The sequence below is a fragment of the Myiozetetes cayanensis genome, unplaced genomic scaffold (genome assembly GCF_022539395.1).
Source record: "Myiozetetes cayanensis isolate MyiCay16 unplaced genomic scaffold, myiCay2020 scf10, whole genome shotgun sequence".
NCBI classification, from domain to species: domain Eukaryota; kingdom Metazoa; phylum Chordata; class Aves; order Passeriformes; family Tyrannidae; genus Myiozetetes; species Myiozetetes cayanensis.
The window spans coordinates 19,407,473-19,428,437 of record NW_026086605.1 but is presented as its reverse complement, the minus strand read 5'-3'; the positions used below and the strand labels follow the sequence as shown (position 1 = coordinate 19,428,437).

Sequence of the window (20,965 nt, the reverse complement as noted above, 5' to 3'; positions counted from 1 at the left end):
AGGAAAACAGCAGTGGACTGTCTGAATAGTTAGTGATTTGGGTGAAGGGTTCAGAGGAACAGGCTTTCAAAGAGATAGTTGAAAAGTCAGCCAGTGCCTTTTCAGGAGCAAACCAAGAATGATGAACATTCCTTCCTCTTGTCACACTTATTCAACACAAGCTTGGAACCTGCTGTATTCTCAGGGATATTATGCAGAGACTCTCTTGCATCTGACAGATAGCTGGATTGGGGAAGAAGTCTGAGTCCTGCTTTGTCTTTGCAGAGACAGTGACAGGTGTTTGCTTGTGATATGCTGTGGGACACAGGCTGTGTGTGTATGTCTCTCTTACTGGTGGTGCCAAATCTGGGTCAAAGGAGCAGCCTGTATCCAAACACCTGCTGCTGGCACTGACAGCAGCCCAGCCTATGAGAAGCGGCTCTTTGAGCACCTTGAAGGAAGCAGCCTGACTCTCTTGACAAGGGTGAGTCACCTCTGGGAGTGATCTGTAGATTGGTTGCCACCCAGGGCTGGTTGCATTGCATGGGAGAAGGTACGTTTTGCTTTGAAGCCAGGCCTCTCTGGGCACTTATACTTTTTTAGGTGTGGTGCTCACCTGGGTGTTCCTCCCTGCCCATGGTATTTCAAAGGGAGACTTTCTCTTGGTGATGCCATACTAGGTTGGCCCAGACAGTTCCTAAGAGCACAGGGCATGCTTGCTGCTTGTGTGTACGTGGTAACATGCACACACATGCATATGCGCATCTGTGTGTATTGCAATGAAGATTTAAGAAAACAACACCCTGCAGAATGACAGTAAAGGTTATTTATAATAACAGTTGTTTGACTGATCAAGAAAATTTAGTTCTATATTCTGAAAAGAGAAAAAATTACCATTATGCTGTGAAGGACCTGATAACTTTCCTGTCTACCCACTTCTTTCTGCTCAGCTGGAGTTGCACATGCATGTTCCCTGTGGGTTTGCAGCCAGACAATTAAATCCCCCAGGGGTCACTGCACAGATACGTGAATGCAAGAGAGCTCTCCAGTATGTTAGGAAATATGTGTTAGTAAACATGTATTTCTGCAAATGTTTATGGAAATTTATTACTAAGTTGCACAACATGGTAACATGTTTCTATAGCTCAATTTCAATCTAAGATATCCTTTACGCTCTCTCTCCACCTTTTTCTCTTCCTCCTCAGACAGATTTATCTTGATGGATTGGAAACATGTGGGGGGGTGCTTACTGATGCATTTCGAGCCCTGTGATTATCTACAGGTGCAAGAGTCACATTGCTTCCCTAGGTAATCTCATAAAAAGTGCAACCCTCAATACCCATGGAAAGGCACCTCTTCCAAATTATATATCCAGATTTGAGGAAGGACCTGGTTCAGGCTATACATTCTTTTACAGCATCATCACCAAGATAAGTGTGTCTTTCCAGGGTTAAGCCCTAGGACCCTCCAGGGGTACAGTCACAGGCTTTCAGCACCTGTGGTGCCAGGGGCAGCTTTTTGCTGCTGGCCAGGGGCAAGTTGAATGCAGGCAACTCCCAGTTGTTAATATTGCCGGGTTTGCCTGGTGTAATCCTGTTTTGTTGATTTTGGTTGTTGTTTGTTTGTTTTTTAATCAGGGCCAGCAGGCACTGCATGGCTTATGGAAATTCTGCGAAAGCAGAAGATTTCAGCCTCTTGTTTCCAAAACGAACACTACATTTACCCCCGTTTTTCAGTCCTGCTTTTACAATGACATAACGAAGAGGATGCTCCGCGCTGCCGCCGCCGCTCACAGGGAGCGCTTCTGCCCTTCGGCATTTCACTGAAACTTCGTGAGTGCCCCGACGCCGAGCAAAGACTCCCGTCCGGCCCCTCTCCTCACGGAGCTCGCACGGGGTCCCACCGCCGCTTCCAGCCGGAGCTTCCCCTGGAACTGACCCGGGCTGCAGGAGCATGAATGGTCCAGCTACATTCCAGCCGTCTCCTCCCCCTTCCAACCCTCCATCCTCAGGGACCGTCCTTTAAGCAGCCTCTTCTCACGACGGCAGCTAAGTCTTATCGCCGTTACGAAACAGAGAATGACTCCTAGACTTGTCGGTGTTCACAGGGCTCCTGGGATAATAGGGCTGACAGTGGTTCCTAACAACGGGTAGTGCCACCCCTCTGATCGGTGTCACCAGCTGAGCTGATTATAAAAGAGAGGATGCTTATTGTCTGGGGGGAGCTGCTGGTGTGCCCTCTCCTGGTTGCTGAGGCAGACAAGCTGTTGACTTTCACTGATTATTTCTCTGCTAGCTTACAATTCCAGCCTGGGCAGGCAACCTTCACAATTCCAGTTAGAAAGTATTTCTGCTGGCAGTGACTAGTCATGAATTCATCTCGTCTAAACAACAGAGCTGAGAGCCACTTTAGAGCATCAGAGGAGCACGAACTGGAGACAGTGGGGAAGAAAGCTTGGGACAATCCTGTTTACAATGGCTCTCCTTCTACATCCCTGAAGATTCAAACCATCTACAACCCCAAGTCTATCCTGCAAAATCCCTATGAGAACTTTGAAGAGGTTGGAGATCCACTGCCCTACCAGGAAGAACAGAGCAAAGCTGTGGATGGGAAGACAAGTCCTTTCCTCAAATGCTTCCTCTACATCTTCAGAGGCATAAGAGGTAAAGCTCTGACATCCCACTAGAAAGGATTTAATAGCCCTCAGAAAGAACAATTGTATGCGGGAGGAGAGAGGGGATGAAGAAGTTAGAAACCTCATAGTGTCAGTGTAGCCCAGGACACTGCTCAACAAGCAGTAGCATTACTCCAGAGATCATGTTTGGTTGACCTGGCAGGAGCATCCTCATTCCGTGTGCCTGGCTACAGCTTCATGGTTTGTCCTGTTACCTTTACTACAAGGTCAGAGACTTAGTGATGTGCTCAGGGTTATGCAGTGAATCTGAGCTTTGGACAGAGCTTAGATATTTGGAATCCCCAGGAGTCATCACTGTGATGATGAGACCGTTCTATCTATGATTGCATTTTCTAGACAGAGTGGTCTGGCCCCTGTGTTACAGTAACTTAAGAATTGATAGAAATATCCAGCAGAGAAAATCTAGCACTGGCAGGACTGAAATGCAGGGTATTACAGGAATGTATCAAACAATGGTTTGCTTTAAGATAGCTGAAAGAAAGAGGTGCTGTTTTCCAGTTTAAAAAACAAAGGGGAATGAAATATTATGTAGGCCTAATCAGAGACAATCAAAACCCTGGGAGCGAGATAAGTCTCCTGTAAGTATGCAGTCCTGGGCAAGAGCATTATTTGAACAGTTTCTTATAGAAGGCATAAAATCCTAATATTGTAAAAACAGGGAAGATAAACCAAGAAACTGTTTCTTGTGAAAATTATATTTTCTTGCCAGTGCGACTTTTCTTCTTTTCTTCCTAACTTGGAAGGTAAAAGCCTTTCTCAGAGCTGTAACCGCTAATAGCGCGTGTGAGTGAATAACAGTATAGCTTGGTCCTGATTTGCACAGCCCCTCTATGATCAATACTTATTTGTCATTGTCATTACAGTCTAACACTATCTATTCATGTGGAAGTCAGAGCTGAGGCTTTAAAGGTTTCTCCTGACCAAGGAACCAGTGCTGGGTGGGCTTGGTGGGTAATTACAGATTTCCTAAAGACATAGCTGAAAACAAACCTCAGGTGATATATTACAATTGCTGGATGCAATCTGAAAGGGTACTGGACCAGCCTCATGGTCCTTCAAGTATCATTTTGGGCAAGTCTCTGAACTTGGTTCAGGGATATTTGAGTGTCCCTGAATTTAGGTGTTCCTGAGTACCCTTCTGTTCTCAAAGCAAAGTCTGTGGCTCTGCTTCAAACATATAGATACTAAGGTTTCTCTGCCTCATGGAAAAAACCCAGCAAACCAAACCTGTTAAAAGATTGTGATGTAGTCATATCTGAGAATGAAGGTGGTCATTTAAATATGACCTGAATAGATGGGTGAGTTGTTTCCACTTGTTTTTCTGCATTGTGGAGATTCCTGTAGACCACATGACACTCTCTCCTCCACAGGAGTTAATCCAGATCTTCTCCAGGGTGTCATTTCTGTTGCTGGTCTGGATTGTTCAGAACAGGCTACTAGTTATCTGCCCAGGAGTGATGGCAGATTCTGGAACAGTCTCTACAGTATTTGATGGTGCAAGAAGCTCTCTGATCTGCTGAGATGCCAAAGACCTGTCAAAATGACAAGAGTAAATGCACACAGACCACTAGATCACTTTTGCTCACTCCAGAGAAAAAAAAGCGGGTTTTCATCTGCAAGAACTGACTTCAAATGTGTGGCCTTTGATCAGCTTTGATCCTGGCTTGCAGGAAAATGATTGCTGCATACTACTGGGGATAGGTATCAGAGCTGAGCTCTCTAGGAGCTGCAGAAAGCAGCAACACTACGGGTATTATCGACATGGCTTCTATCACTAGGCTTTCAATTGGAAGTTCTTATGCCTTTCAACTTCAGGAGCATTCCAGAAATCACAACAGAAAGCCATTTCAGAAAGAACAAACAAATACACTAATGGTATCAGGCGGTTCATCAAACCCAAAATATCAAGGCTCCTTTTAAAGGAAGTGTTTCGCTCTTATTGATCAATCCTGGTGACATTTAATGAGTTGCTTTCACTGTGGGAAGAAATAGGATCTCTAGCTGTTGTAACTGGCATAATTGTATTGGATTCAGCAGACCTCCATTGATAGATGGCCCAAAGATAATTTGGCTCTAAATTTTATGCTGAAAATATTGAATTGTGTTATCTGTATGAGTCTTATGGCCTACAAGAAAACTGCAAGAGTTTTTAGGTAGGCAAGGGACAAACATCTGGAACCTAATGGTTCAACGTGCTGTGAAAGGACTAATAGTTGTAAAGCTAACATCAGATGCAGTTCTGCTACAGAAGTCCTAAGAGAAGGTCAGCTGTTGGCACAGTGAGATGAAAATTTATGGTTTCAAGAGACCTTGTGACAAATCTCTGCAAAGAGTAAGCTGAAAAACAGTCAGAAAAAGTTCAATCCATAATGAGCTCAAACAGAAAATTGGAGAGGGATTTAGCAAAAATAAAAAACCAATATATTGCAGTTTTGGTCAGCCCCAAATCTTTTATTCATGCTGGAATGGTTCAAGTTCTTCTTAGGGGTTATTTAACACATTTTTATAGGTCTTAGTCAAGTTTTGAAATAAAAAGTGATTTGGCCTTGAAAAGCGACAAAATTCAACTCCCAACAGTGTTTTTTGAGAACAGAACTTCAGCTCCTCACATGGCCCTTCAGAATGGCAACAAAACTTGACAGTCTCTTCTTCATACCCAACAGGTCTGTGGGGCACTACACTGACTGAGAACACAGCTGAAAACAGAGAGCTTTATGTGAAGACCACACTGCGAGAGCTGCTAGTCTATGTTGTGTTCTTGGTGGACATCTGTCTATGTAAGTAGCTATCATATCTCATAGGCATCATTTCCACCTGCAGTGTGAGGGCAGTAATGTGAGATTTTATTATTAGTCTTCCTTGCTCTGCTGTAAATGCTAAATTTATTGTATGTGCATTCACTGCAGCAGGAGGTTGTGCTATTAATCTATAGAATAGCTGCTCCACACAGAAAGTAAAATTACTGGCCATTGCTAATTGATAATGGTTAGATTTAAGCAGTCTTTTCTGATTCACATTATCAATTCTAGTCATTGACTCCACAGTCCTGGGAGAACCTACCCAAGGTTTTTAATTAGTTTCACAGCAAATGTTCAAGACCCAGAGAGCAGCTCCAGAAGCTTCCTGGCACCAAAGGTACAGAGGTCAGAGAGATTTTGCCCTCTGAGACTGCAGGGGTGGCTGTGGTGGTAAAGCAGATAGCAGCTCTCTCTGTTGTTCTTAGGTGAATTTAATGTGTCCCTGTACTGAATGCTAATGTTAATGGACTTTGTGTAGATAGAACAATGGCTGTTTGGTTTTGGGAAGGTTCATTCATTATCACAAATGAGCACCTGTGGCATGGGACAGTGAAGAGGATTATATGTCATGGACCCTATGGCAAGAGAGATAGAGAGACAATAGCAACCTAAGTTACTATCACACTGGCCCAGGGAGACAGTGCTCCTGTCACTCTTCCTAAAGAAGCAAGAGGTGCACACAGACGTACATGTTGTCACACAGTGACTCATCCAGAAGGTGTGGGGGGGTTGTGTCTTGAACGTCAGCTGCTTTATTTTCCTGCTGTGCTTTCAAGAGCAGGACATGTTCCTAGTGATCACTATGATGGATGTTTTTCTGAAGGAAGAGGAGCACTGCAGAGTTGAAACAACACGCTCATGGAAGTTAGAGCCTGCTGCTGTTGGGGTTTCTTTTCAGATAAGAATTTACCTGGAGCTTTCCACTTGGGAAAACAGGGTGGTCTCTGTACCTTCATGGTTTCACATCAGAAAGTCAAAATACAGAACATGGCTTTTGTTCTGAGAAAGAAAATTTCCCTCAGAAATTTTGTCTGAGAACAAAAATTGTTACCTAGGATGTTCAGTTGCATCATCCAGTGGTATTCTCTCTCTCTCTCCTGAACTTTTACAGTCTGTCAGTCTGACAGTTTAAATTCTGCAACATGCAACAAGTAAGTTTGTAAATCCCTAAGAAAGCAAAAGGTCCTAAGATTTCTTCTCCCATGCCTTCCTCAGCTTACCTGTGAAAGTACAAGCTACATATAAAGTGAATTTATAAATATATCACGCTCCAATATTCAGGTATAAGAAAGGACTCTCCTCGTCTCTTCTCTTAGTGACATATGGAATGACAAGTTCCAATGCCTATTACTACACCAAAGTGATGTCTGAGCTCTTTCTGCAAACCTCTTCAGATGGCCGTGTCTCCTTCCAGTCCATCGGCAGCATGGCTGACTTCTGGATGGTGAGTACAAATCTGGTCCAGCATGGGCAACCCTGAAATCTCAGCTAGACTGGGATATTCAGTTTCCTCTGAATTTGCTACCTAGTGATTTCAGCAAGGCATTTTATTGCCACAAGCTTCTGCCAGCTACTAGCAATAGTTACAATAACATTTGCATGCAAAATACTCACTGACTTAAAATATCATTTATCCCTCTGAGCACTGTGGCCAGAACACTGGCTAGGCTAAGTGTTGTGTGTGCCCAGAGGAGTCCATTTCCCAGTAACTTACCAGCTGAACAGGCAGGACTTAACAAAAAAATTAAAGTGGTCTGAGCATCAGATGGGAAGTACTGATCCAGAGAGGCCAAAGGGATTTACTTCATGTTTCCGTGTGGTACAAGTGACTTTGAATCCTACAGTTCAATGCCTTCATGCTGGTGTCTTAGTAATAGGCCTTTGTCCATTTTCACGGCAATTTGAGAACAGCATATTTAACCTGTCTGTAATTCACACCTGGGCTTGTCTGATCTATAGATTCTTTATGATGAAGCTGGATTAGAATTTGCACTGACTTTTATCCAAGAGAATAAAGAAGGGGAAAGATGTCTGGGGTCTAACATATTTCTGTCAAAGAACTGGTGAAGGAATAATGAGAGCACAGTGAAGACCACTGAGTTATTGCAACCACTTATCTCTGACAGACAGAAATTGTTCATCAATTACATTTGTCTTTTTCTATCATATTAAAACACTACAGCAAACAATGGCACTGTTGTTTTTCCCCCAGTGTTTCCAGGGCACTGGCACATGCTCTTTTCATAATTCACAACTGATGCCAAGGCAATTCCTTGAGACTTGTGCTGACTGAAGTGGAAGAGACAAAGAGACTTGCAGAGCTCGTCTCTTTATGGGCCCAGGAAGGTGCAGCAGCCATACAACAGGCCTGTGAGAAACCAACGACAACCCTGCTGCCCAGCATCCCTCCTCTACCACCAGCCCTGGTCTTTCCCTTCCTTAACATACATCCAACACAAGCTTCTACTACCTTTGTCTTGGGGAACAGAGAGGGGCAGGTCAGGTCTTACTATCTCAATCCCAGGCTATGAAAATTCCTCTGTGTGAGCTACAAAGAGTTTGTTCTCCTCTCCCTCCCTTGCAGTATGCACAAGGTCCCCTTCTGGATAACCTTTACTGGACAAAGTGGTACAACAACAAGTCCCTGACAGCGCACAGCACCCAGTCGTACATCTATTATGAGAACCTGCTGCTGGGTGTCCCACGCATGAGACAACTGAAGGTGAAGAACAATTCCTGTGTGGTCCATGATGACTTCAAGGAGGAAATCTCAGGCTGCTATGATGTGTACTCAGAAGACAAGGAGGAAAGGGTCTCCTTCGGGCTCATCAATGGAACCGCGTAAGTACATCTAAGCCAAATAGTCTCTTCTAGTTAAAACAAGATCTGCTGAGCTGCAGGATGCTGAGGGTGTGTCCCAGTTTAAATGAGACAAGGGTCTTTTGCTGAGGATGGATTAGGAGGAAAAGACCCAAACTTCTCTTTCCAAGCAATTATAAATCCAAAATTAAGAGGCTTCGATTGAAGGAAAACAAATTATGGAAAAGGGAAAATAACAGCCCTTTATTAAAAGGTATGTGTGTATTAACAGGAACATGAAAAAAACCAAGTAAAATAACTAAGTAATACTCCTATACCCACCAATAATCCCCTTCAAGAACAAAACCGATAAACCGGCAAAAGGAAAATAGTTCAATTTCTTGCACCCTTTGGTGCAGTTCCAACCACAGTCAGCAGGGGGCGCCGTCGGGTCACTGGAGATGAAAAATTTGTAATGTCCTGTACCATTCACCAGGTGGCGCTGTTGGGTCACTGAAGGTGTAAAAAACTTGTAGTGTCCTATTGTAGTCACCAGGTGGCGCTGTTGGATCACTGAAGGAGTAGAACTTGTAATGTCCAGTGCCCGTCACCAGGCGGCGCTGTGAGATCCTTGGCTGCCGCCAGGTGGGGGGGGGGGGGGAAGAAGGGGAAGGAAAACCACAGCAATAAAACAGAAAGTTCTCCCAATGGAAGAAAACTCACAAACTTTAGCTGATTAGGATCCGTTGTAAGCAGGGCTGCAGCCAGCCAGAGTTGAGCCAAGAGTAGCAGCCAGAGTTCCCCTCCGACAGGAAAGAGACAAAGGAACCCGGCAGTGTCTGCAGCCCGCAGCAGCCTCTCACCCCGGCAGTGAGAGAGAGACTCTCCTCCCCCCCCCAGCCTCCACCCCCTTCCAGTCACACACCAGCCACCTCCCCCCTTCGTTGTCAAGGAAACAAATCTCGACCATTAGGGGCTCGGGCCGATTCCTTTGTTCAACTAAATGGGCAATATACAGAGCACACACACACACACACGGCAGGAGGAAAGGAAAGAAAAATTCCTTGCTAAAAATACGAACTATGACAGGGTGTTTCTCACACAAGGCTGGAATTCCCCTTGCAATCATAGGCAGCAATTTTGTCTGTCAATAAGATCAAGGAAAAGCACAACTTTCCCTGTTGGGAAAGCCATGAAAAATCTAGTGGAAAATTAGGTAGAAATTGTTGCCTGTTTTTAAGAGTGTGAGGTTAAATAAAGACCTTTGGGACTAGATTCATCCAAAGGATGATCCTATTTGCTTTCTTCTGGGATTTCAGGAGCCAAAGAGAAGGGCATACATCCCTTTCATCTTGACAACCTACTTCTCTATAATAATGTGAGGTAGCTTCAGTTTAATAACTCTTTACTTGCTGCATGAGTCTTGATCTGTGAACAAGAAGTTATTGTTCATAAGGAAATATGAGTGCAAGAGTGTTCTAAGCAGACGATTGTGTGCAATGTGTGTAGAAGGCAATAGAGCAGATCCTGGGAGCAACCCCCATGAAAATAAGACTGACCTAGCCAATGGATCTCCAAATTTTCCCTCTATGTGCATATGTCACTGCTGGGAAGCACTAGACTAGAAAACTAACAATAATAAAGAACTGATGTAGGGCCAGATCTGGAATAGGAATTAAGTGTCAATTCTTTAATTAAAAACTGTTGAAGATATAGTCTAATTTTCCAGGCTACAAGGTGATATCCAGACCTGGGATGGTGAAGCCTTTGCTTATGGTTTGTCTGTTGCAGGTGGAGGTACCATTCTGAGGAGGAGCTTGGTGGTTCATCTCACTGGGGAAGACTAACCAGTTACAGTGGGGGAGGATACTACATAGACTTCAAGTTGACCAGAGAAGAGAGTGCTGAAGCCTTGCAAGTCTTGAAGGAGAAGTTATGGCTGGATCGGGGAACACGAGTTGTCTTCATTGATTTCTCTGTATATAATGCAAATATCAATCTGTTCTGTGTCCTGAGGTAAGCTGATTCCAGCTGAACATTCTTCAGCTTCTTGCATCTTCCTCAGTGCCATGGTTTCTTAAAATGCAAATACTTTATTAAGGTCTACCAGTGGGGTAGGTCTGAGTGGTGTCAGTAGAAATTGTATGGATTAAGAAGAAGTGTTGGTCTTCCTGACATAACCAGTCACACTTTTCTTTATCTTTCACCCTTTCCTGTCACAGGCAGTGAAGCAGCAGAGATATGGCTGTGTACACACATGCACAACTCTTCCACTCATGGTCTAGTGGATAGCTCATGCTCAAGTTTGATGCCTCTCAAAATAATCCCAGAGCCTCCATCCTCTTGTTTATAATTATCAGAGTTTTCTTGTCCCCTTCAAGGTTAGTTGTTGAGTTTCCAGCCACTGGTGGTGCCATTCCTTCCTGGCAAATCCGGACAGTCAAACTTATACGATATGTCAGTGCATGGGACTTCTTCATTGTTGCCTGTGAAATTGTATTCTGTGTCTTCATCTTCTACTACGTGGTGGAGGAGACTTTGGAGTTGCGTATCCACAAGCTTCAGTACTTCACCAGCATCTGGAACATCCTGGATGTGGTTGTCATTCTGGTGAGAACCCTTACACACATTTTGGGGGAGCAATCACAGAGAGGTATAAGAGCAGAAATAAATGAAAGAATGTGGGAACTAGTCCAGATAGGACAAGAGCTGGCACAAGTTTTGCTCTAATACTAAAGTGAACTAGCAGAATAAATGGATATATGCTCTTCTGTCAAATGTTAGGGGAAAATTCTTTCTTTATAGATGTCTGAGAGACTGTGAAATCATTCAGTGCATCAAGACCTTATTTCCATCCCCCACCAGTAGACTGCAACTGTGGACTGCTATATCAAGGAGTTCTGTGACACTTTAATTTCTGAGGAAAGCATAGGTACAGTGGTCACTGCAGACTATTCTTCTTCTTCTTTGCAGCTCTCCATTGTCGCCATAGGGTTTCACATCTTTCGCACCATTGAGGTGAACAGGCTGATGGGAGAGTTGCTGAAACACCCCAACACCTACGCAGACTTTGAGTTCTTGGCATTCTGGCAGACTCAATATAACAATATGAATGCAGTCAACTTATTCTTTGCCTGGATCAAGGTATTGTAGTGGGTCTGGAAGGTGCCAGGTCTCCAGTCAGACCTCTTCCCCTAGGTAATTTGGTGGTTGTCTCTTCCATCCCTCTGAGTAAATGAGTGTAACAGCTATACAATAGAGGATTTTCCTCAAAGTCATATGCTCTGCTTTGCAGTAAATCTGGACAACTTTTCACCCTACATTCTGAGACCAGTTGTTGGTATTGGAAGATAACACCCAGGGAGATGAGCTCAGAGATTTTGGTGGAAAAGTGGTTTTAGGAAATGCTGAGTACAATGTAACTTTGTCCATCCTGTATTATTTTAGTATTCCAGAGGATAATCTTGCAAACCATGTTTTCCTTTCATGATGGCCCCTCAAGAAGTGGAAATTACTCATGTGTTGGCACGGACTTTGCATTTCAACCAAAGCATCTTGGCATGGTGGAAAGCCACTTTGTATTTGGGGCTCCTTGCTAGCTTTAGGAAATCTGTCCTTCTAGCTGTCCCTGTTTTATATTTTCCTTTGACAAAGGGAACAAAGCCATATGTTTATGACCTCCAGGAGGATGGCAGCACACCCAGGAAAAATATCCTGAACACTAAGCCACTATTCCTCTAGCCTGGCTTTCTTCTCAGTACTTTGGTACTATAGTGAACCTCTTGTCTCAGCAAGCATACACGTACCTGAAAGAGACTGACCTAGCTGATGGTTTGACCTAACTTTGTCCCCATTCTTTCATCTTGCAGATATTCAAGTACATTAGCTTTAACAAAACAATGACCCAGCTCTCCTCCACACTGGCACGTTGCGCCAAGGACATCCTGGGCTTTGCCATTATGTTCTTCATTGTCTTCTTTGCCTATGCCCAGCTGGGTTACCTTCTCTTTGGGACACAAGTGGAAAACTTCAGTACCTTTGTTAAATGCATGTAAGTGTATAAGATAGAACCACACTGCTGTAATTTTATCAAAAGAATTTCAACTGCTTTCCATCCTTCCCTGCAGATGCAAATCTGAATGTCAATCAGACACCTGTTTTATCTCATTGTAATAAAGCCACAACATTTAATAAGTCACTCATAGTCCTCTGGTTGTGACATCTTCATGGACAAAAGAACACAGTGAGAAAATTGATTGTAACCGACAGATTTCTGGTTGTCAGGGTTTATTGGTAAGGATGAGTAGCTGAACCTACATTCTGACTGACTTAAACCCTGCTCTGGTTTGTTCCTGTGCCCATCTGGGCTGCAGGCAGGTTCAGGTTCACCTCAGGACTGTTTGAGACTGTAGGATAAATGCATGTGCCTTTGTGTGATCTTGGGCTCTTTCTTTCCTCCAGCTTCACCCAGTTTCGGATCATTCTCGGTGATTTTGACTACAATTCCATTGACAATGCCAACAGGGTCCTTGGGCCTATTTACTTTGTCACCTATGTGTTCTTTGTTTTCTTTGTGCTCCTGGTAAGCAAGAAAGTACTCCTTGTCCCTGTACTGACAGCAGTGTTTGAGAGACCCCTCCTGACAATCCCTGAGTTAGGTGCAGTGCAAATGCTTAGAGGGAAAGGGAGTTCATTATGGAAGCTTTGCAGCGCAAATAGACACCGTAGGCAAAGAGTGTGTTATTACAGTTGGGGATTTGATTGTGAGGGTGATTAAGGGCCTTATTCACATCTTCTAAGGTGAAGACTAAATCTGACTGGGAATACCACTAATGTGTTAGCTGAATTCAAGTAGATCAGATCAGCTGTTTTGTAAAAGGCAGTGAAAAAAGCATGGGGGACAGACTCTGGCTTCCTAGGCAATGGATACAGAGGGATGCTCATAACATCCAGGTTAAACATCCAGTGTCAGAAATCCAAATGTAACTGAAGATTTTGCAAGAAAAGCTATCAAAGGTAGTATTTGAAATGGTAACAAATACCTCCAATCACTGCTTTCACTGCAAAAATGTGAAAAAACACAGTGTGGCTGAAGCAGGCCTTCCCTTTACCCACTTTAGTTTGCCTAAGAGAGACCCTGTGAGGAAATAGCTCCTTGTTTAACTAAGTCCTGCCTCTTGCTGCTTCAGCTGCTGGAGCAGGCAAGATGTCTTATGCATGTTCACCTCTCTTCTTCCCCTTTTTCTAGAACATGTTTCTGGCCATCATCAATGACACCTACTCAGAAGTCAAGGAGGAGCTTTCAAGCCAGAAGGATGAACTGCAGCTCTCTGACATCTTGAAGCAGGTGACGAATAGTGAAAGCCCTGCTACTTTCTAGCTAAATCATGAAGCACTTTTTGGAAGTCCCTAAACTAAGTAGAATTTACTAGAGAGAAACAATGGTTGCCAACTTCAGATCCATCTTCTTTGTGTGCACAGGACTCGCAGTTCCTTTCAGGGATAAATCAAGCTCCCAGATCCTTTAGCAATGAGAAGATGAAAAAGCAGGGGTTGAGGGAATCTGGTTACTTGATGTAGTGTTTCTGAGAGAATTTTCTTCACAGGATGGTCTCTAGGCAAAGTTCTTTCAAGTCCTTGATAGAATGTACTTTGATCAATAACATGGCAGGTCCTACTTTGCTAAGCTGAACATGTCACAGTGGTGCAAACCTAGTGAGTTACGTCTGGATTTCCCATGGGCAAATTCCAGAAAAGTTCCTGGAAGGTCACAACTCCGCTGTGGGAGCAATATTCTGCAAAGAATAGTATTTGAGCCATTATCTTAAACAGCTGATGGACTGTGAAATCAGATAAAGGAAGAATTGTGAGAAGAAAAGCAGAGGACTAGCATGTTGGTGCCACTTTGAAGGTGTGGTCCTTGTTTAGAGATGAAGTTCATTCAGCAGTGTTGTATTTTTGGAAATAGGTTTTGGGGAATATTTTTGCTTGTGGAAAACTTATAAACTTCCTGTATTACTTAGCATAGGCTCACCTGTGCTCTGCTCTACTTTTGACTGTTCTGTCTGCGTGATTCTGTGTCTGTTTGCACCTTTGGTAACAGAGCTACAACCGGACACTCATGAGGCTGAAGCTGAAGAAGGCGCAGATTTCCGATGTGCAGAAAGCACTTCAGAATGGAACCAAAGAATTGGACTTTGAAGACTTCAAGAACAGCTTGAAGGAGTGAGTGAGTCATCTTGGTGGATACCCGCTTAGCTCTTTCTGTTGGTAACACAGGTAATCTAGATTCTCTGGTTTTCAAGACTGGGAGAGCATTTAGCTCAGATCTGGGCAATGTAAGACTCAAAAAAAAGTAGTTATCTTTCCTCACATGTTTATTCTCCTGGTCTAAATAGGTTTGTGCTACTATCTCTTGCCCATTTGGGGTGTTAAGGTTTGTCACTGGCAGGAGGAAACCATACACTGATTTCAAAAGTGGTGTTCTTAGTGTAATTCTGTGCTTTGAGTTTTCTCTGTCTCTTCTTTTCCAGACTGGGCCATGCAGACCATGAAATCACAGCAGCTTTCTCCAGGTTTGACAAAGATGGCAACCACATCCTTGATGAAGAGGAGCAACAGCAGATGAAGCATGACCTCGAGGCAAAAAGGGTAAAAAAGGGCAAGGGAAAAAAATCTTCTGTTTGGTAGAGTTTGCTCCAAAATGGCCCCAGGAATCTTTTTGCGTTTGTGGTATAAACTAAGCAGGCAACTCAAATACAGTTCCAACTGTGCCTGAATTACAGCTGAGTATATCGTTGCCTGTGAAGCTGTGTGTTATTCACAGTAAAGCTGACTCAGAGTTAGTATCCAGCTTTGCAGAAGTTTCTTTATCTTCCAGGTTGCTCTGAATACAGAGATTGAAAATTTGGGGAAATCCTATGGTGGAAACAACCTGGATGAGAATCTGATCTACAGGGAAGCAAGAGATAACCACACCAATAAAGCCAGCTGGGTCTCCAAAGAAGAATTCCAAGTGTATGTTTGTGCTGTTGGTAGTTTCATCCCTCTGCAAATGAGGGGTCTGATTCCCTACTTCTTTCTTCCGTGATGTAACTCTTTACAGTAGTGTTGAGCGGTTTCAGTAAAATCTTGTCTCTTTTATCTTGCACATGCATAAATAAGCAGGTCAGGAAATAACTGGGACAATTCTAGTAATGTAGTTTGCTTGTTCATATAAAAAATTGAGTTAAGAAATTTTGCTTTCTGCCTCTTGAATAATCTCTGCAGCTGTCAGTTGGCCACAGGCAATATGCTGTCATGTTTCAGATCAGAAGGTGGCCCAGAAAACTGGGCCAAGGGAAGTTGATACCTTTACAGAAGATCCTGTGGGAATAAATATCCTTGATTTATAGCCTAGTTGGCCTTTATCGTCCAGGTCCAAGAATAACTCTTGGCTGTTTCTTCCACAGCAGGAGCATTGGATAAATGTAGCACAGAGAATCAGGAGATTTGGATTCTGCTACTCAGAAACACTGAGCAAACCACATAGGGCCATATCAAAGGAGAGGCAGGTGCAATATTTAATTATATGGAATTATATTGTGTCTGGACAGTGATCCAAAGTGGCTGGGATCCATCCTAAGCAGAATCACTGATTACAGATGAAAACACAGTACAGCAGGAAGTTATGCCTTCAGTGGGTGTGAATCAATTATCTGACAGGGAGCATTCTCTCCTGTTTGAGGTCTGGCCCATTGTCTGTGAGATATTTGCTGCAAATCCTACTAATCATCACAAGAAAAAGCTTACAAATGCTCTCCATGTCTCCCCCAGCCTGCTGCAACGTGTACTGCAGCTGGAACTGTCTCTAAACAGCACTGGCTCCAAGATTGATGCAGTGGTGAGCAAGCTCGATGTGCCAGAAGGAAACAAGCTGAAGAGGGAAGACCTGGTGGGTAAACCACTGGATGATGTTAGTAAGGTTTGTAGCCCTCCACCATGCACTTGAACCTGCTTCACATTAGGTGACCAGCCCTGCTCTGTGAAAGTACCTGGTGTCATCTTTGCTTTTCCAATCCCCATTGCCATAAGACAAAAAGGGTTGGGCAGGGTCGGCATTCTGTATGATCCAACCTTTTCTGTTCAAGAAAAGTGACACAAAACCTCTTGCTTTTATGTCCCCTCAGTTAACCACGGTATCTGTAAACACACCTTCTGGCTCCTTTGAGGCCAAGCTCAATCCTGTGGCAGTGGATGCAATTCACTGACAATTCAGTTGCTTGGTAACTGCTTATCCTCAGACATTAAAAGAAAAATTATGAGACAGTCCTTTCCAGGAAGAACAGCTCATGACAGTGTTGTGAACTGTGATCTTAACAACAACTTGCCTGTGGATATTTATCAGACGTATGTGATGGAAGACTGTTAGCAGTGTGCTTACAGCATCTCATTGTAGAATTGTGACTTTTGCCAAAGACTGCCTATATCCAGTCATCCAGCGTATTTTGGATCTTCAGCTTTAAAGTCAAAGGCAGCAAGGCATGTGGGAACCACGTCATTACTTCATGCTTTTATGGCCCTAATAATGAGAATAGCCAAATGGCACAAAGTGACCTGGCTGAGTAAGAAAGAAGCCTTCCTTTTACAGAGTAGTCTTGTGATCACTTCCCATATGAAAGAGTGTCCTGGGAGGTCCAACTTCTCATGTGAATGTACCTGAAAGCTTATTTGAGTAATTATTTGCAGATTTGCTTTGCCACAGCATTTCTTGTAGAGGGTGAAAAGGGATGAATCTCTCCTCCTTTGTTTAATACTTGAATGTGCATTCATCACTGTACTGCAGCAAACAGTATATTAGATCTTTAGTAGACAGGCAGGATTATACTAATTCTGAAAGAATATGGGAAGATACTTAAGTATCATGCACACCTTGCCTCTCTCCTGGAGTGTTGCTGAAGTTCTTGGTACCTTTTTTCTGGTTCACAGGAGCAAGAAGCCAGGCAGGAAGAGCTGCAGCCCCAGAGCCTAGACCAGCTGGGGAAGGAAGAAGCAGAAACCTGGGGGATGGAACATGTACAGAGAAACAACCTGAGTGGCAGCTATTCTCAAAATGGTGTCTACCACATCTTGCCCAGGTCAAACATGCTGGGGTCTCGAGCGTCCAAGAACATCATCCAGCCATAGTCGAATGTGCACTTCTAGCAAACAGCCAAGTGCTCCCAGTCTGGCTCCCATGGTACTAAGTCACTGTCAGTTGCTCCCCCACTGTTGAGATAATCCAGACAGCTGGACACAGACACCACTGTTGCCAGGAACTGTCTATGTGAAAAATTAGGGCTGCTCTTCTTCAGTGTGATGATGTATAATGTCACAGAGTAGAACTGCTGCCCTCTCTGCCCCGCTGTCTCTGCAGTAGGTGAAATTTGGAACCAGGTAATGTATTAGGTTTCTGCCTCTGAACAAGCTGACACAAAGTCTCTTATCTATCCTTTCCCAAAAAGTAGGGACCCCAGAACTCTGAACACTTGTGTCCAGAGTGGCATATTGCAACTTGTTCCCAACACACGCAATTGTCTGCAGAAAACAGATGTGATTATATTAAGTTTTCTTTATGTTATAATCTCTAGAGTGAGATGGAAAGAAGTTTAGTTGTGTCTACCTGGTTACAGACAGTTTTGTTCTGCTGTAGTTTGTTTCCAGATTACCTTGGTAACCTTCTCTGTATCTTAGATTCAGATGCTGAGAGAAGAGGATACTAACACCTAGCTTTGGCCAATTAAAATGAGAAATGACTGACAGTTTAATTGGAAGGAAATCTGAAATACTCTAAACTAAGAACCAGTTGTTATTGGTAAAGTCTTGGGTCTGAGTGTTAGGGAACAAACTTCTGGTTATATGGTTTCTAACACAGCTGTTGATACTCTATCATTTATTTTCACGCTCCTTAAACTACATCTCAAGGTTCTTCAAAAAACTAGCACCACTTTTATGAAGCTCTGATCTTGTTTTTGCCAAGGAAACAATTTGCAGTTGTGGGTGCTGACACCGTTTCAGTTGAAGAATATGGTGAAAATGAGATGTGTCCGTTTTTCAACCGCATGCATGCAAAATACTTCTTTTCCAGGCATTTCTCCCTTTGCTGAGACTTCTCTTTCCTTCTAACTGGTGCAGACTATTGCTGCTATTACAGGATCACTGTAAATGTATTCAAAATATCTTAATCACTGGTATTCTACAATAGTTAAGCTCAAGTAAGCTCTGTAGGCTTAAAGCCAATAGAAATGTGAGTTGTACCAGACAATTGCTAACAGCTCTCATTAGTGCTACACTGTTTAGCATGCTATGCAGTGCAGTGATAAGTTTCAGCTGCAAGGACCGAGCAGGAGCTGTGAGGAGGAGCTTGTCACCCAGCCCACAGTGAGCTTAGATTTTGGACTGGAGCTGTGGGCGCAGAAACCAGAGGCTTCACTTCCCATCAGCAGGAATTGTTCACAATTCACTTCCCATCAGCAGGTCCTGCTGTTGGGAACAAGACTTACCTGTGAGACATTGCCATGGTTCTTGACTCCCAGTTCCACTGAATTCAGAATTAAACAAGATCTTCCTACCTTCAGCTTTTCCAGATGAACTTGTATCAGTGGTGTTGCTTACTTCCTCCTGCTCTCTGCATTGAAGCTATTATCTTATTCAGAACTTCCCGAAATGGGCCTTCTTTCTTCTTTTTTTTTTCCCCAAAATTTTAATTAAACAGGAAATCTCTATGCTAAATTGTATTTGAACAGAGGAACTATGTGCTCTGTAATGGGCTTGAAGAGCACACACAGCCCCTTGCAATTAACTAATCAGGTCCTTTGTGTATTGAAAGACACAGAGGGAGGTTCTTCCTTAAATTCATTTGTAAGACCCTGTTTTAGATCCTGGATCAATATCAGTCTATGGTTACCGAGGCATAATTGCAAAATCAAAAATGGAGGCTCTTTCTTTGAGGTCTCTGAAGGAGTGCCTTTTCTACAGGCTCAAAATATTGGGTGAGGTTCTGAGTCTGTGTTACTGCATAGATATGAAATACTCAGGATGCCAATCTGTGAAGAACTAAGTCTAACACCATGGGAGAGATCCAAGAAGCAACTGTCTGCTTGAGGTGGTTGATCCTGTGCTAATGCAGTCAGTGGAAGATATGTTGCTGGTTGAGGCTTAGATTCTGAAGAGAGCAATAATTACTGTGAAGGCAATAGGATCCTGAAATCATGTCTTGCCAAGAAAATGAAGGTAAAAATTATCATCTGTAAGGCCTGGCTTTATAAAGCCTCAGATTTCTCACAGAAAGAATGTTGGTTTGGTTCTGCTCAAGAGAATAACCTTCTGCAGAGAAGGTGGCACAGGACCTCCCTCTTTGCATTGCCCAGTTTTTCTGTTTGCCTTTTCAGCTGTACCAAACACCCACAAGACCAGCCCCACGGATAACTTGCCCACTGAGGCAGGGATACTGCAGCACAGTGAAAGAGCCTGTCAGTAGGCACGGGAAGGCAACCTCCACCACCCTGCTCCTTTCTGCATAGGGACCCCCATAAGTGTCAGGGAAAGCAGGGGGAGCACAGAGGACAATGGTGTGATAGCTGGACTCAGATCCATGGGACAGTGACCTACAGCCTCAGGCAACCAGCTCATAGGCACTGTGGTCTGCTCTTTAGGGCAGCAGGAGAAACAAAATGCTCATGTTTGTGCTGCAGGGTTTGTTCTTGCCCAAAACTTGGGAAGTCAGCTTTCCCCTGCAAAGGGAGGGCAGGGGAGTCTCTACAGGGCCACTGCAGCTGGCAGAGATGCCTGCCCCTCACTCTGCCTCTCTGTAGCCAGAGACTGTAGCCAGGGACTAGACTCTAGACCAGCTTGCCAGGGCTCCCCCTTTCCCACTGGCAAGAACAGCCTGGCAGCCTGTCCTCCTTTGGGCTTGGGTGGCAGTAGTCAACCTGCCATGCTGAGGAGCCCTAAACCAGCTCTGGCTGGGATCAGACAAGAACTGCAGGCTGCTGTGGTCTCCTGGGTCAGCTCCTTTCTCCCTTTCTGGCAGAAAGACCACTCCCTTCACCCTGTGCTGTGATTTTGATAGTCCCAATGCTGCTCAGTGTAAGAAAATTCTGTCACTGGCATGTACCTGTGACTGCATTAATGTCTTCTCTCTTAGGTGTATCTCTCCATGCAACTGTGACTTGTCTGTTCTATGTTCTCATTGTCACGTATATGATGTGTCCTAGAGTAGGGCAAGGAAATTACTTGTTTTCGGTAAGCGCTTGTGTGTAATCGTTAGTTGTGTCTTCAAGCTGGTTAAGAAATAACATAAATACAGTGAATGGTAAGTTCATACAGCTTTGCTTTTCACATGTGTGTTGTCAGGCCTCCTATATAGCTGTTATAATTTAGATGATGTATGTCTGATGGGGAAAGTAAAGTACTTTTTCCTCAAAAATCTAGGTGCGTAGCTGTGTTTTATTTCAATCTGCAGAGGGGAGCCTTCCAAACTGCCGCTGTCCCAGCTGTGCCTTGAGGTGGTTAAAATCTTTGGGAGGAGATTTTGAAAAGTATAAGGTGCTCTGAAGAGATACCACCACCGCGGTTATGTACGTGTGCAGTCGCAGTGGATATGATCTGTCACCCATTCTGGTAGGTGCTGTGTGTGCTCCAGAGAGGCTGACTTAGAGCACTCTCAGATTCAGCC

At 43.8% G+C, this 20,965-nt stretch overlaps 1 protein-coding gene across 1 annotated transcript; it reads left to right on the top strand.

Moving 5' to 3' along the window:
* The first annotated feature begins 1,825 nt into the window (after positions 1-1,825).
* Positions 1,826-20,680, top strand: PKD2L1 (polycystin 2 like 1, transient receptor potential cation channel). Its single transcript, XM_050305709.1, has 15 exons — positions 1,826-2,642; positions 5,338-5,451; positions 6,789-6,916; positions 8,057-8,313; positions 10,063-10,287; positions 10,653-10,881; positions 11,245-11,415; positions 12,141-12,322; positions 12,733-12,853; positions 13,520-13,618; positions 14,375-14,496; positions 14,805-14,922; positions 15,152-15,288; positions 16,087-16,234; positions 17,239-20,680. The coding sequence occupies exons 1-15, from the start codon at positions 2,348-2,350 to the stop codon at positions 17,434-17,436; spliced, it is 2,544 nt and encodes an 847-aa protein (XP_050161666.1). The 5' UTR covers positions 1,826-2,347; the 3' UTR covers positions 17,437-20,680.
* Positions 20,681-20,965: the final 285 nt, after the last annotated feature.

Bases quoted from the DNA above. Each gene is read 5' to 3' on its own strand.
- PKD2L1 (XM_050305709.1), top strand. From the start codon at position 2,348: ATGAATTCATCTCGTCTAAACAACAGAGCTGAGAGCCACTTTAGAGCA. The intron at 8,314-10,062 runs GTAAGTACATCT...TGTCTGTTGCAG, and splicing joins GGGCTCATCAATGGAACCGC to GTGGAGGTACCATTCTGAGG. The intron at 16,235-17,238 runs GTTTGTAGCCCT...TCTGGTTCACAG, and splicing joins CACTGGATGATGTTAGTAAG to GAGCAAGAAGCCAGGCAGGA.